This window comes from Vanessa atalanta, chromosome 19 (genome assembly GCF_905147765.1).
Source record: "Vanessa atalanta chromosome 19, ilVanAtal1.2, whole genome shotgun sequence".
NCBI lineage: Eukaryota > Metazoa > Arthropoda > Insecta > Lepidoptera > Nymphalidae > Vanessa > Vanessa atalanta.
This window is the reverse complement of record NC_061889.1, coordinates 1176498-1193085: the sequence shown is the minus strand read 5'-3', so window position 1 is coordinate 1193085 and position 16588 is coordinate 1176498. Positions and strand designations below refer to the sequence as shown.

The window sequence follows — 16588 nt, the reverse complement described above, 5'->3', positions numbered from 1 at the left end:
CCATCAGCAGTCTATGACGTCCCGAACCACAAAATATTCATCATTATACAAAAATATTCAACTCAATTTATTTGCAATAACATTTGTTATTTATATTCAGGTAAGTATTTATATTCAAATGCGAATGTACATGGAATTTATCATAACCAAATAAAACACCTCTGTTTATGTTATGAAACAAAAGTATTTTTAACTATATTAATATATGTATTAGAACCAATGAGTCTTAACTGATGATTCCTGTCAAAATCAAACCACACCACGAAATTATCGAGCTATTTATAATTACATGCTTAGAATAAACTCTAAAACCTTATTATTAAGAGGAGATAAGGCCTTCGCCCAGACGTGGGACAATTACATTTTGTTATTCTCATACTACAACTCGAGCCGAGATGGCCCAGTGGTTAGAACGCGTGCATCTTAACCGATGATTTCAAGTTCAAACCCAGGCAGGCACCACTGAAATTTCATGTGCTTAATTTGTGTTTATAATTCATCTCTTATATATATATGAAATATAATTAACATTCTTTCGATGTCTTTTAAATGCAAAACATATTTAAAACAAGATCATAAGATCGCTTTTACTGATCTCCATAAACCTAATATCTTTTAATTTACGTCAGAGCTAGATGCGAAAGAAAATTTCTTCATTATAAACCAATAGAATGTACTGAAAATATTTTCCACTATGACAGTCTATTTATCACACCTCTCCCAAAAGATTTCAAAACATTTTCCTTATATATATTTGTAATGTGAAAATTTAGGCGCGAAACGAAAAAGGGATCTTTTATTATTTTTAAATTGATGTTAAAGAAACAACGGATATATTAAAAACATTATTGTATTGAACAACAAATACATGAATCCGTTAAATAATTTCGAGCCCGTGTTCCTTTCGATCCAGTCGTGATATTCAGAAATTCTAGTGTACAGCGTAGTCCGATCAAAATTCTTGCCGCTGACCACACCAACCAATAAATCTCTATCTGGTCTTTCAACAGGATCCAATGTGCCTTTACAAGCTAAAGGCCCCCCAGAATCGCCTCTCGATACGTCCGTCAGAGCTGAATTTGAACAAATAAAGGAATTCATGTTCATTTCCCAGATCATTGTGCACTGTGATTTCGGTATCGTGTTTATCTGTGCCACGAGTAATACCGGCGAAATATTGTCTCGTTTGCTATAACCTGTTCTACCAAAACCTGCGGATACACATGACCGTGGATAATCTATGCTTCTCACGGCTGTTCTGACGTAATCAACATTAGGCATAAATCTCCACTTTTCACTAACGAATATAAGGGCTATATCGTGTCTCGGGAAATGGAATTGATTGTGCAATACAACCTTTCGTAATTTCCTCCATTGACTGATAACATTTGTTTCTGTGTCACCGGAATGAGTAAGGACATTGCGTAGGCTGCCGGCCACTACGCGTAGGACGTGAGGGTTTTTGGCGTAGTAGAAATTGTTACCCTCGAAGCAATGGGCCGCAGTTAGAACTTTGATTTCGCTTATAATGCTACCTCCACAAAGGTTTTTCCAAACTATCCTTCCTTCTCCGATTTTCCGTAATGGTTCTTTAATGGATACTAAGTATGGAATTCGTCCTCTCGATGCTACTTCTCCATTCACAATTGTTGGTTTTACGTAAAATTTTGAATATTTTAACGTTGTTATCACTCTGCGGTCTGGTTCACATGTTGAGTGTATTATGAGTGTGAAACTGATGACTAATAATTTTGGTATCATTTGCAAAATGCTAATTAATATGCAAGAAATTTATTTAATCTTCGACGAGTACATAATGACTTATGACTTATGCAAGACATATGATGCACGTGACAAATTACGTACCTAAAAATGTTTCTACACGAACAATTATTTTTTAAATGAAACTTCTTTAGAATCGTTTTGATTTGTAACTCGATAAAACTTAAATGCGATACACCAAAGAGCCATACAAAAAAAAATTAAGTTTCACTGCTATCGTGTTTGAAATAAACTACTTTATGTTATTATGTACGAATATTTTTGCCTTTCGATTTTTAGTAGGATTTAAAATTAAAATAATAACCTTAACCTAACCTAACCTTTATATTTTTGGACATAAATTAAAATAAATGCTCGCATATACCGGCTTTATATTTTTTTCGACTTTTTATTGAGTTATGCGTAGCAGAAATTTTTACTTTTGTCTTTAGGTATACTAAAAAACCATTTATTATTTATATATACAAAAAAAAATTAACCCGATTCGTTCCTTTTACATTTTACTCTTTAATAAAGGATATCGACAAATACGTATTGACAGGGAAGAATTATTTTTTGTAGTAATCATTTAGTGAATGAAATCAGAGTAGGAAATTACTTAAAAATTTCAAGGTTAATCAGTTTATAAATTGAGAAATTACGCAGAAAGGAAGAAGATTAGCGAACAAATGAGGTGACCATCAAAGTAAATTGAGACAAACGACTGAGTCTGTAATCAAAGAGCTGGTCGGCCATTACGTTTGCCTAATAACTGAAATAGTATCAATTATATAGATTCCTTTTTTTATGCAACAGGTAAAAAATTTTTTTTTTTTTAATATACTCCACATTAACTATGTTTGATATCTTTTTGTATAAGATTAAGGCCTTAATTTGTTAATAATTCTTATGTAAATAAAATTTGTATTTACTATACACAATGTTACGTAAAACGCATACAAAATATTAATTGTAGAGTTTATTGGAAGAGATTAACATTTAATTGACCTCGCATTTACAGGACATTATTCTTTCTTTCTTTTAATTCTAAAAAACTTTAATTCTTGAAGAATATTCAAGAATTAATAGTGATTTTATTTTCTATAAGTAGGTATTAGTATTATAAGTGATCTACACCGCCCATACACATTAGCCCCGTAAGAAATATTAACCATTCCTTACTTCGCCAAGGCGCCATCAACCTTAGGAAAGTGGGAGTTGTCTGTAGTTACACTGCTTCAAACCGGAACACAATAATATTAAATATCGCTGTTTGGTGGGATTATATCAAATGTGTAGATGGTATCTACCCAGATAAGCTTGTGTAACGCCCTACTACCAAGTAATGTCGCCATTTACATACCAACAACTTTGTGCAAATTCAATCAAATAACGCAAGCGAAAATTTCGGTATATTATTTGCACATATTTATTATAAATAAAGATTCAAGATCAGATCAATGCGAATCGATTAAGTCTAGTTATTAAAAGTACAATGTCTTAGCGTTTTTTGAGTTATAGCGATTCAAATTTATAACAATATTTAGTATAATATGTTGCTCATGTCTGCCTCTTATATTTAAAGAAACTTCATGAGATATGTAGGTTAGAAAATGTAAAAAAGAAATATGTATAAGCACTACTAAGTCATGTACTAATCGTTCAGTTGCGTTCATTTGAGTCGTCGTGACGTAAACGTAAAAAAAATCTCGACAGACATTTCGTTAACTGATTTTGAGCTCTATAGACTTAGAAGGAAGACTATGAAACCAAAATTGTAAATTGTAGGGATTATATCAATACTCAAATACCATTTTTTTTTCTCTGGAACACCTGATATTCTTTTGTTTTTTCTTACCGTGAATGTGTGTGTCTTGTATAAATAAGTATTAAATTAATAAAACGATTAATGATTTTAAAGTTTATTCATTAATTAAAACAAAAAAAAAATATCATTATCAAATAAAACAAATTGAAACATTTTTAACATTTTATTAATTAATTTATATTATATAAAATGTTTAAAACATCATTAACTTTCACAATAAAATAATTTGTCCATAAAATACTTACAATTAGGCAATACATTCATCGTTAATTCCTTACATTGAGGTTACATGTCATATGTGTCGTTACCTTTAACGATATTCGCTTATCCTAACGATAATACTAAAGAAAATCGAATATACAGAAATGCAAAATAAGCATTAAAATATAGCTATTACATTTACGAAAATTCAAAAAATACTATTTATAAATAAAAATATATAATCTGTTTCAAATACATCTATGTTTTTTTAAAAAAAAAAAAAAACTATTCCATAAACAATGATGATTTTCTTTTGATATTTATAAAAATTGATTTATAAGCACCCGTATTTCATAAAATTAGAATAATGTCCATTCATACAATAAAATGTAAAAAAATGCTCTTAGTTATATTTTTTTAATATGTCGGCAATAGCAAAAACATATTTAAAATAAAATTTGAAACAGACTATACAAATTGATACTTATATTGTATAAATAAAAATTATGAATTTTATTGTATTCATTACAATTCCTAATTTTCTATTATTAATATCAAGACATCGATCCTTATTAATAATTACAAAAAATATGTATGTATATAGAAAAATTATTATTGATTTTTTTCAACATTAAAACCTCTTTAAATGTCACCTCATTCTTCGTTGAAATATAGTTTAGATCGCGTCCATTCATTTCAGAAATGCTTTTATTATACAGGCAGTATATTCACAACACTTTTTTAATCTAAAAGCATATGATAATAATTTAGTTATCTACGAACGAAGTAATGAATGAATTTATATTTAGTTCTGTTATTAAGTTTCTTTGTGACTTAATGAATGATGAATCAGTTCATTCGGTGAATCAATTATCAAATTATTATGATTGACTGAAATTATAAATGAAAGAACGATGACTGAACAGATTATGACATTAACCACATTAAATCGAAATGATTCATTCATCTAAAAATATTAAGGTCGCATAGTAAGCGTCTCGTATGCAATAGTTACATAATATTGAGCGTACATATAAGTTTTAAGGTTGATGTAAAAGTATTCATTCTTATCCAAGATGGCGTCGAAGAAATGACAATGGAATACTGGTATACTAGTAAGAACATTTTTTTTATCATTTTATATCATTTTTATTGTTTTATTTATCGAGAAATCCTCGAATTTTTTTTAAAACAACGGTTATCTCTGATTTATATATAATGTAACATACATCAATGATACCAGTGTGCGTTCTATTTTTCTAGACGTGTTGACGTCATTATATTCATTGTAATTAGAATTAAATATTTTATTGTAATTTCTACATAAAATTCATCTAGAAAAATAATCGTTATCTACGCCTGCGATCTAGAACATTCGATTTGCGTTTTGTGTAAAAAAATCATCAACATACTACAAAACTAGCTTCTTCTAATATAATATACTTACATCCAGTTTCTGAGACCGTGTTCTAAGTCAGATTAATCAATTCGACTTTAAACTTAACGGTGATTGGTAGATATCAGCTAATGACGCGGCAGGCGACCAATGAGCGTTTAGTATTTAGGCAGATTAATAAATCTCACATTGATCATAATTTCAAAAACCAGCGATAAGCTTAATTCTTACAAAATTTTTAACGTATTGTCATATGTAAAATTATATAAATGGATTTCCATTCATTTTGGAGAATCCATAGTTAGGGAATACGTATAGTTTATTATAATTCAATACCAAATGACTTCTGTTTGTTGATTGGTTAAAATCACCCGATGTCGCGATAGACGACCAATGAGCGTTTAGTATTCAGTTATGTATTTTAAAAATATGTATTGTCGAAATGTATATAGACTATGTATTAAGATAAGTATGAATTAAATTTAAAATTCTATACAATATTATATAGATGACAAAAAGGCTTGGAATATATAATTACATACTATATCTTTATTTATAATATAGAGAAATGTATTTAAAAAAGCATCCTTTGTTATTATGTCAGTTAAACCGATAGCCGATCAAAGTGTATTGATCTTATATAATAAAAAAAATATATCGAAAGAATCCTATTACTTACTAAATAAAGTTCAAATTCGCTCGACACTATTGAATCAGACTATTACATCATTCACGACTAAAAAGAAAAGCAAGAATAATTATCATTAAACTCTAAAGCAAATAAATATCGCTCTTAAGAATTTGTTATTAAAGTTCATTTTCCAAATTGAAGTGTTACTAAAAATATTTTTTCATTAATTTCGAGTCGACAAGCCTGGTTACTATATATTCAATAAGCGATTCGTTTTGCTTACAGATGGAAGAATTGTCTACGATTCGTAACTGAAAAGCGTCCCTATAACAAAACGTAAGTCTCGAAGTCACGTGACTTAAATAGGAACGACTTTATATGAACGATACTAATAATTCAAAACGATCGATTACTGCTGTACTAACCATTCGTTAAATATTATGACAGCGTTAGGACAGGCATTAAAACGTATTGCTCCATATTAATAGTTTTTTTTTTTTTTTATATTCTTGACTTTAAATATCTCTACGTTCATAAAGTACGCAATTTTGCTAATACATAGTTTATTTATTTATTGCTAAATCGATTTCAATAAATCTCTAATCGTTTTAACGTATGTCATATTAAAATTTATAATCGATTTAAATTTTTAGTCAGTTAACAACTAACATTAATGTTTCAATAAAAAAAAAAAACAATACACATTTTTTCCGATTTCAAAAACCTTAGAAGGTTACCTATTAAGACACAATTTTAAACACATCGTACATAAGTATAATACAATTATACAGTCGAATGAAAGGAATGTGAACGAATGATAATGAAGTTATTTGTCCTGCAGCTGTACGTAGTTGGCGGGGAACAGTCCGTACGCGCCCTTGCACAAGCCTTGCCACCAACCTTCGTCGATCTGGAAAATATGGAATTCGTAAATATTATTCACTCAATTAAAATTACTAACTCGGAACTCACCACAGAATACGATTGTGAAATATCTGAGAGTGATATGCAACACTGACAATAGTAATTATATTTTTAAACGATAGACACATCAAAATTGTGTAACAAGTCGGTTCTTAAAATTTTATGAGTGAGTTCTTAAAGTAAGCCACTGATACTCAAAAATTGGTGATATCCTGACAGATTGCCTGTAAAGTGCCTGTAAAATCTTTATTCAATATAGAAGCATTAAACTTGCTTATTGACTGTCAAAAATCAACCACCGGGTCGAAAATAAGCATCTCGGGCCTGAGAAGAACCGGCGAAAGAAACTCAGCGGGATTTTTTTACTCTGGGAGCCCAGTCAGCTACGCAGGACATACTATAGCGCACGAGTGTAGCAAGTCGCGTAAACGCCGACACAGTCCCGCAATCCCCCGGTAGGAGAGCTCACCATGACGATGTTGGTGATGAGGTCGTCGGGGTCGAAGGAGATCTCGTCGGCGGCGGCGGCCTGGTAGTCGTACAGCGCGCGCGCCGTGTAGCCGTCCTCGTCCTCCCCCTCCGCCTCCGCCTCCCCCTCCCAGCCCACCGGCGACACCACGATGGTGGGCTGGCGCGCCACCTGCCGGCCGAGCGCTTGTCTAAGTAATGTACCAACCCACAGAGGGACTAGTAAAAGTTATTGAGATTTAAAAGAGAATACCAGTTTCATTCTTACAGTAACCCTGTTAAATTCTATGTATACAACAATAATATCATGCATATTTTTTAAATTATGCCACACATATATATACATAAATTAGCGTCCATAAATAGGTGTTATATTGAGTGAATAGTTCCCCCACCCAATTTTGTTATATCAAGCCGAGCGCCCGCCGACAGCTCAGAAATGCAATGCTGACGTCATGTTCTTAAAACAAATTAACTTAGTTTTGTATTAAGATATACGTTGAGCCGAGATGGCCCAGTGGTTAGAACGCGTGCATCTTAACCGATGATTTCGGGTTCAAACCCAGGCAGGCACCACTGAAATTTCATGTGCTTAATTTGTGTTTATAATTCATCTCGTGCTCGGCGGTGAAGGAAAACATCGTGAGGAAACCTGCATGTGTCTAATTTCAACGAAATTCAGCCACATGTGTATTCCGCCAACCCGCATTGGAGCAGCGTGGTGGAATATGCTCCAAACCTTCTCCTCAAAGGGAGAGGAGGCCTTTATCCCAGCAGTGGGACATTTACGGGCTGCTTATGTTATGTTATATGTTATATACGTTAATAGCCTCATCGGTGCAACATTTACGTACTAGTGCATAAGTTTTAGCACACACGGGACACAACTGCACATTTCTTTAGCAGTTGAATTTACTCACTTCTTCCTTTTCCTTAACTTCCTCTTCTTTCGGTTCCCCGACTAGAGTTACATCCGGTAGGTTGACTTGCTTCGCTTCCGTCGGTTGAATCTTTGGTTCGTCTGCTGTCGATGGTGTAATGTTAATTTGTTCTTCAGTCTTCTTGATTGTGGACGCGTTTGTAGGTGTCATCATTTTCGTGTTCGTCGGCATGACTTTCGTTGCGTTTGTCGGTATGTTCGTTGCGCTTGTCGGAGCGATTGTTGCGTTTGCGCTCGGTTGTTCTTCCCTAAACTCTTCTGGATCGTCTTTTTCCTTCGCCACGCGTTCTTTTTCCTTTAAAAAATTAATTATAAATTTAATTATCAATCTACACCCGTAACGTACGTCAAACTTATTTTCCCTATAGATTTATTTCATCGCAAAATGAAATTAAAAGTTATCGTTAGTGATGTAATACTGTAAAAAACAAAACACGTACTACCTTACACATATTATTATAAGTTTTGAAGTCTAATAATAAATTTATCTACAGAAATTTTTAATAATTTTTGCCGACCCAAACTGGAAATTGAAACCAAGTTCTCGGGGTCTTTGGCCTAATAAGAGAGGCATTTTTTTGCATTGGAAGACTTCATACGAAACCAGATTACCGAGCTTATTGCTTGCTTACCATGTGAACTATGCATTTGAGAGAGAAAAACAAATGAAGATACTTTAATTCAATTTTTTTAATTAAATGTACTACCAGTCCACAGATTAATATAATTTAAATATTAATATATAAAGGGTCAACTCCATCCTCCAATTTATAGTAATAATTCGTACAAAAAGTCACCTTTTCTGAGAGACTCTTGTCCAACTGCTGCCTCTCTTGTCTTATCCGTTGAACTGATTGTAACGCCTCCTGTAATATTGTTTTATGTACAATTTTAAGATATATTGTGACACAGTTTATTAACAAATATAAATTATATATAGACAAAACTATATTCAGTTTATTTTAATTTCCATATATAAAAAACTGGTAGATTATACATGGAATACCAATATGTAAGTATAAGCTTGCATAATTATCAAGTCAAGTGGAAAAAAACCGATTCAAAGAGATATTTTACAATGAAAAGAAATAATCCGGTATGTAGGGGTTTGTGCAAGGGTAGGTTTACGTGTACATATTGTACCGTCAAACAGCAACGTCTAGTACTTTTGTGTTCCGGTTGGAAAGGAAAGTGACATAAAATCTTAGTTATCAAGGTAAGTGCCGCTTTGGCGATGTAAAGGTTGGTTGGTTGGTGGTTGTGATTAAAATTTCTTGCTATGATAATATATATGGGTGATAGTGGCCCCTTAACAACATGTAGCCCATCTACCCAGCTACCTTGACATCAATAATAAATGAGAAAAATTATTCAATATCATACATATAATTATAATTCTTGATCAATTCCCACAATTTTAAATGTTTTAAAACCCACGTGTGACATCCACGCAAAAGCTTTAGAATAAATGATATCTGTAACACGTCGGAGAGTACCTGTTCCTTCTCCTTGGCCATGTTCTCGAACTTGGCGCGGATGGAGGACGGTTTCGCGGCCCCGATGTCCGGCCGCTGCTTGGTGTAGCTGGTCCCCACTTTGTCCACCTCGTCGTACCGGTGCGCGCACTTGTCCACCCGGTCGGTCTCGACGCCGAACTTGCCGCCGAAGCCCTAGCGGACAGAACGGGTTGTACTCGCCGATCGCCAAGTGAGGCAGCGCAGCGCTGCGAGGCGGCGCTCACCCGCTTGTGGTCGAGCTGGCTGGCGTGCGCGGGCGGCGCGTGGCGGTGCTCCCAGCCGGCGGCGCACGCGTCCTGCCGGTCGCTCTGCACGCCGAACTTGCCGCCGAAGCCCAGCGAGTGGTCTGCGGCCGGACCGGACGTATCACGGTATGGGGGTTTGGGGGGGGGCAGTATTCCGCCGAGTTAACAGTTTTAATATGATATATTTTTTTATATCTAGATATAGTCGTTATATTAATTACTGTTTAAAACTCACTGATACAAAAGAGTGAGCATATTATTAACGAACCTAACTGACAGTAAATGTTTTCAACGTTCAAATTAATTTACAAAATAACAATTGGAACCTCCACTCGTCTGGTGCCCCTGGGCCTCCAGACCTTTAAATCTGGCTCCAGGTAACGCAGAACATTCTAGATAGACACAACATATTCGGATCGATTCAGGCCCTCGTACTATAGAACAAAAGGCAAATGGAGCGCGCGGAATATATTGAAGTAACGACCGCTAATTAATTAAAAGCGATTGCATATTCCCGTTGGTACGACACGATACATTATCTTCTTAATATGTACTTAAAAGTTTTGAAGTATTAACAAATTGTCAATTAATGCAAACTATACTAATCTGAGCTCAGAACTTACGCAGTATATACTGAGCAGGGTCAGAGCTGACGCAGAACAAATTGAGAACATATATGAGATAGTGAGAGTGTGTCGGACCTGTCTGCGAGCGGTGCGCCGGCGCGGCCTCGTGGTGGTCCCAGCCGGCGGCGCAGGCGTCCTGGCGGTCGGCCTGCACGCCGAACTTGCCGCCGAAGCCCACCGAGTAGTCCTTCTGCGACGGGTGCTTCTCCACCTGCTCCTTGTGCTCCCAGCCCGCCGCGCTCTGTCGGCCCACCGCTCACATGTTACGCGGAATGACGACGCGTGAACTCGATAATAAAACTGACATTTTCGCGACTCTTCTATACAATGACTATCAAAATTCCTACTAACTTCCAAAAGTAGGCAAAAATTAACTGGTGATTGATCAAAAATATTTTATCGTCACCATGAGATATAGTATTATCCACCCACGAAGGCACTCGTTCGACGTTAAATTTTGTAAACGAGGAATCTATTTGAAATATTTCAAATTGTCTTTTTTTCCATCACATCACAGCACAGACTTTAGTGAAGTAGTTGGCAACACAAACAGTTTTGTGTCAGACGATTTACCATAAAAAATTAAATTGTTATTTAATAAATTGCTTTTCTTTTTTTATTAAAATTATTAAAAATAAGAAAATTATTTTTTTTTATTAATAAATACTTTAAAACAAACTTGTAACCATAAAAATTGTTTTTTTTTTTACTGTCTCTACCGTTACTCATACTAATGCACACCGATAATATTTGAACATATTATAGAGGTTGCGCCTTCGTGAGCGACTAGATCTATATTATGATAATATTGTAAGATCATTATAATGAATCACCTGTTCTAATATTAATAATCAATTAAATAATGTATGTTTAATTACTTTTTCGAGTCTATAATACTGTATATTAAGTTATCATTACTTACTTTATCTACCCTGTCCGTCTGCACGCCGAACTTGCCGCCGAAACCCTTGGCATAATCCGACTGTGAAGCGTGCTTCTCAACTTTACCGACATAATCGTGGCCCACGGCACTGGCGTCCATTCTATCCGTCTGCACACCAAATTTACCTCCAAAACCTTTAGTTTAAAAAAGGAACATTATTTTTTTATCATAAAAAACAATTTAAGACCAAGCATTTGAAATAAAAAAAAAACCTACCAACTGTAATACTTATCAATTAGTAATATTGCGCAAATCGATTTAAAATAATGAAAAAAGTTAAATATCACATACACTTTGGCATGTGTGATCTTTGAAGGATGATTTTTAGGTATTTTTGGGGTAGGAAACGCCCCCATCAGATAGTCTACCACCAAACAGCAATATTTAGTATTGTTGTGTTCCGGTTATAAAGTTGTGAGCCAATGTAACTATAGGTACAAGGGACATAACATCTTAGCTAAGCCAAGGTTGGCGGCGTATTGGCGATGCAAAAGAATGCTTAATATTTGTTTTTCTTATTCTTCCTAGTCGTGTCCTCATGTGTGTGGCTCTAATGTACACTTCGCACCACCTTCCGCCAGGCATTCTGTGCCGTTCGTAGGCAAGCTTGGGCGCTGGATCCTGTAGACGCCAATATCTTTGATGGTGATAAGCACTTACCGTCAGGTGGCACATTGCTCGTTTGTCTAAATATATTATAAACATACCTTGAGCGTAGTCTTTCTGCGACACGTGTTTCTCTGTTTTACCGACGTAATCATGACCAACGGCCGACTTGTCCATTCTGTCTTGTTGTACGCCAAATTTACCTCCATATCTGAGGATACAAAACGATTTTGGGTATATTACTGTATGCAAGATTATATTGATGACAAATAATCGCATCGTAATTTGGTATATATCTTTACTAATACTAGATGTGATGATTTTTTTAAAACAACTTACCCATAAGATGACTTTGGACCCGCTTCGTATTGCTTCTGCTTCGCTTGTTTATCAGCTTCAAACACTTCTTCTCTGAGCTTAGCCATGCTGTTTGAAAAAAACGATCAATCAAAAATAGGGAGTTCAAAGTACATAACAAGTCAATGCATAAAATCTATTCAAACATTAATATTTTTCACTTAATGCTTTAGGTAGGCACCACCCTTTCTTTATATATTCTACTACCGAAAAGCAATAATTCATATTCAGGTTTAAAGGTTGAGTGAAAAAAAGTGAGCCAGTGTAACAACAGGCACAGAGGACATAACATCTTATTTCTCAAGGTTGGTGCCGCATGGGCGATGTAAGGAATAGTTGATGTTTTTTACAGCGTCATTGTCTATGGGCGGGGGTGGCCACTTGCCATCGTGTGATCCACATGCCCGTCCGCCTGCCTATATCATAAAAAAAGAGTAGAATCGGACCCAGTTGCCATTCAGCTGAAATTTATTATTGCGAGGAATAAAATCGGAAACGTATTGTCATCATTATAAATTAGCACTTTACTTGGTGTACATATACCGCTAAAAAAATTGTAGTCTGCCTATGTACTTTCAACGGCGGATAACCAACTGCGACTCTATCTCATTCTCACTTTCATAATCCGATAAAACGGCAAACTGGCAACACGTGTTTCCCAAATATCAAGATTTAACACAAAATTTTAAAACTTCGGGTTGCTGCTGAGAATTTCGTGATGTATTAATATTAATTTATTCTTTAAGAATTGTTAAACTTTTAAATCGGTATATATGTATTAACTACAAGAAAGTGTGCATGCAATCTCCTGATACAGAACCATCTGGTATACTGTCAAATAACATAGATACTGAATAAAACAAATCAATGACATTAAAATGATCCCATAGACAGTTTACTACCTTTTAACTAGTTTGACATATACCTAATGCTTAACAAAGAATATCCAAATATATATATTTTACTGGTACCCTTCCTTTTAAGTAAACAACAGCCTGTACATGTCCCAATGCTGGGCTAAGGCCTCCTCTGTCTGAAGAAAAGTTTTGGAACTAATTTTGCTTCACTGCTCCAATACGACTTAGATACACATGTGGCATAATTTCATTGAAATTTGATACATGCAGGTTTCCTTGGGGTAAACCTTAAACTCCAAGCACGAAGTAAATTGTAAACAGCAATTAGGCACATGAAAATTCAGGAGATTCTTGCCCGGGTGTGAGCGCGAAATTAACTTTTAAGATGAACCTCTGAGTAATGTCAGTTCGATAAGAGTTGGTATTTAATCAGAATACCTTTATCATAATTCCTATTGTAATTTAAGAAAATGTATACAAAGTATTCGTATAGTATATTTAAATTACATAGATATTACAAAAACAATCAAAAGGTGATTGCAAATATTTTTTGGGTCAGACGCATTTATATTTATCATAAACCCACGCAATTTCCTCTCCGCCATCATTCAGTTTAACTTGGCGAATGCACTTTTGTTAATGCAATAATAATGTATATGATTAATATATAAATTTCATTGTGTCATTTAAGTTATTTTCTATATAATATAATCATTCTAGATTAAGGAAATAAGAAACTTTTTTTTTTCTTTTAAATTAATTTTTAAAATTTATCTAATAATCTTTTTAATTTATCTTTATTGAAAAAAAAAATCGAATTTGAATTCCAGAAATATAAATAAACAGAATCGAATTCTGTCTGTATATAGTAATGTAAAATCACAGTAATATTAAAAATAATGGTTGTCCAGCACTGAAGAAGCTGATCATGTGAATGTTACCTAATTTTAGTTCCTTTAATGTATTATGAACAAGGATAATTTTAATTCAATTAAAGTTGAATAAGAAAACCCTGTATATCATATTAAGTAGTAGTTTATAATTATAAAAAAATGTTTGATTAACAAAAAATATATTCAAGAAACAATCAATTTAGCAAAGCAAAAATGTCTTGATAAAAAATGTTTCGTAATTTTTCGAGTCACAATGCATGTAATAAAAAAATTGATAGCAATGTTTTAAAGAGCCTGTCACTCATAACTTAAACACAATCCATTGCTTATAACATACATTTTAATACTAATCAAAAAAGTTTGACCATTCATTGTCATACATATATTTTAACTTCAACTGAATAATAATCTTAATCAAATATCACCTCTTCGAACTGACATCATATTGTCTATAAATTGAGTAATATTGACTTGACTGCCTATTCAAATACAAAACTTTTGTTAAAGAATATAAAAACAAGTGCTGATCTACACTGTCACATTTATTAATACAATTGTATAATAATATCCTCATGACCGAGACGGAAACCAATAACATTCTGGTCATACTTATACATACATATATACCTTACAGATTAAATGATAGTGCAAATACTTGTGTAAAAACAAACAATTCAAATCAAAGGGCTGAAAATCATATCTCACTCAATGATAAAAGAATGAAAGAAAAAAAAAGAAAAAAAAAAAAAGAATGTACACCAACAAAGTTGTCGTTTTAATATAAATTATTGTAAAGACTTAACATATGTTATAGTTCTTAAAACTCAAATGCCAACTCACTCGATAGCCTCTACATGTCTACCACCAGGACCCCATCGTTGTTCTTGTTCGGTCACATCATTAACAAAGTCTGGATCTGTTTCCCAGTCATCTGCTTCCGCTGGAGCAGGAGCTGTCACGCCCGTTGAAGCTTTCCACATCTAACAATTCCATTTAACATTTAAAACTAGAAATTACAATGTACAAAAATGTGTACTAGTTTTAAATATGTATATAATAGTGTATTTTAACTGCTAAATAGTTGATATAATTTGTTTTTAAAAATGTATGTATAATCTCACCATTTATAAAAATAATCAAAGACATTATGTATGGTATTCAGTTAAACTTTAATTTTAATAAGGCATTGTGACATTGTTCTCTTACATGTGAGATTCTGATGTCATAAGTACATATTAAAGATCCAACCACATCTGTTTGCCATGTGTCATAACAAAAACAAAAATAGATAGATTGAACTAAACTTTCATGCAACTTTATTATTAATGAGCAAATCACATTGAAGTATTGTGGATTAAGATGTAATCTACTGCTGGGCAAAAAGCACAGCAAATATATTTCATCCCACACATGGTTATTTTCTTACAATGCCTTCCTTAACACAGCTGCACAAGACTAAATTTAAGCATAAATTAAGCATATGAATACTCAATTGTCGATAAGTTTGATAATTATATAAATAGTACCTATTTGAAAAGAAATAAAGTCCATTTAAATATAAGTTTACATTTATTAATTAAAATATAATAAGCCCTATATTATATCTTAGGTGTTAGGAATTATATCTACACTTATCTTGATGGAATGCGATAGTATTTAAAAATAATATAAAAATAAGGAATTTGTAATCGTAGTTTCCGTAAATGTATTGCTATTTTTTTTCTTCAGACGATTTTTAACAGTAATAACAACTGCTATAAGATAATGACTATCGTGTCGTATTACGTGTAAAATAGAAACTGTAGATTATTTTATGAAAAACTGACTTACCTTATTCGAAAGCCGGTTACGATATAACGAGATCAGAAATTTATTTATCTAGTAGTTTTACACAACACCATGGAACATCAAAAATGTAATCCTCTTCAACGTATATTGTAACAACACAAAGTTAAGTGAACTTTTATCAAATATGGGCTTGGTTTGCTTACAATAAGGAAAATAATTTGCTATAGTGAACAAATCAAAGATGCGTCACTTACTGAAACTTCAAAGTAGTCCGTAGACAGTAATGACAATTGACATATTGATATTGCTATGGAGGATACTAATGACTTTGACAAATGATAAGACTTAGATGTTTCTAAAGATTTTGTCTATGATAGGTTGTAGGTGAAGTAGGAAAATTGAAAGAAACGAGTGAAATTGATCATTTTTAATATATTTATTCTTTAAAACAATATTTTTAAAGTCTTAAAATATATTTCTTACAAATATCGTTCACGATTTTTTTACGTTTTAATATTATATATTATTACAAGTACAATATTCTGACTAATTACTAATATAATTTACTTTTTAAATAGTATTTTATACAGAAGAAATACCACCTTTA

The 16588-nt window shown here is 33.3% G+C and overlaps 2 protein-coding genes across 2 annotated transcripts; both read right to left on the bottom strand.

Moving 5' to 3' along the window:
• Positions 1–816: 816 nt before the first annotated feature.
• On the bottom strand, positions 817–1761 carry LOC125071561 (chymotrypsin-2-like). The gene has a single exon (XM_047681882.1). The coding sequence runs from the start codon at positions 1759–1761 to the stop codon at positions 817–819; it is 945 nt and encodes a 314-aa protein (XP_047537838.1).
• A 4531-nt stretch (positions 1762–6292) lies between these two features.
• LOC125071405 (src substrate cortactin) lies at positions 6293–16245 on the bottom strand. Its single transcript, XM_047681635.1, has 12 exons — positions 16024–16245; positions 15034–15173; positions 12426–12512; positions 12188–12297; positions 11460–11614; positions 10613–10778; positions 9891–10012; positions 9646–9819; positions 8947–9015; positions 8130–8444; positions 7211–7381; positions 6293–6727 (listed from the first exon to the last, which is right to left on the bottom strand). The coding sequence occupies exons 2-12, from the start codon at positions 15171–15173 to the stop codon at positions 6644–6646; spliced, it is 1593 nt and encodes a 530-aa protein (XP_047537591.1). The 5' UTR covers positions 16024–16245; the 3' UTR covers positions 6293–6643.
• Positions 16246–16588: the final 343 nt, after the last annotated feature.

Bases quoted from the DNA above. Each gene is read 5' to 3' on its own strand.
- LOC125071405 (XM_047681635.1), bottom strand. From the start codon at position 15,173: ATGTGGAAAGCTTCAACGGGCGTGACAGCTCCTGCTCCAGCGGAAGCA. The intron at 11,615-12,187 runs GTATGTTTATAA...TTTAAACTAAAG, and splicing joins GCAGAAAGACTACGCTCAAG to GTTTTGGAGGTAAATTTGGT. The intron at 6,728-7,210 runs GTGAGCTCTCCT...CATATTTTCCAG, and splicing joins TCATCACCAACATCGTCATG to ATCGACGAAGGTTGGTGGCA.
- LOC125071561 (XM_047681882.1), bottom strand. From the start codon at position 1,761: ATGATACCAAAATTATTAGTCATCAGTTTCACACTCATAATACACTCA.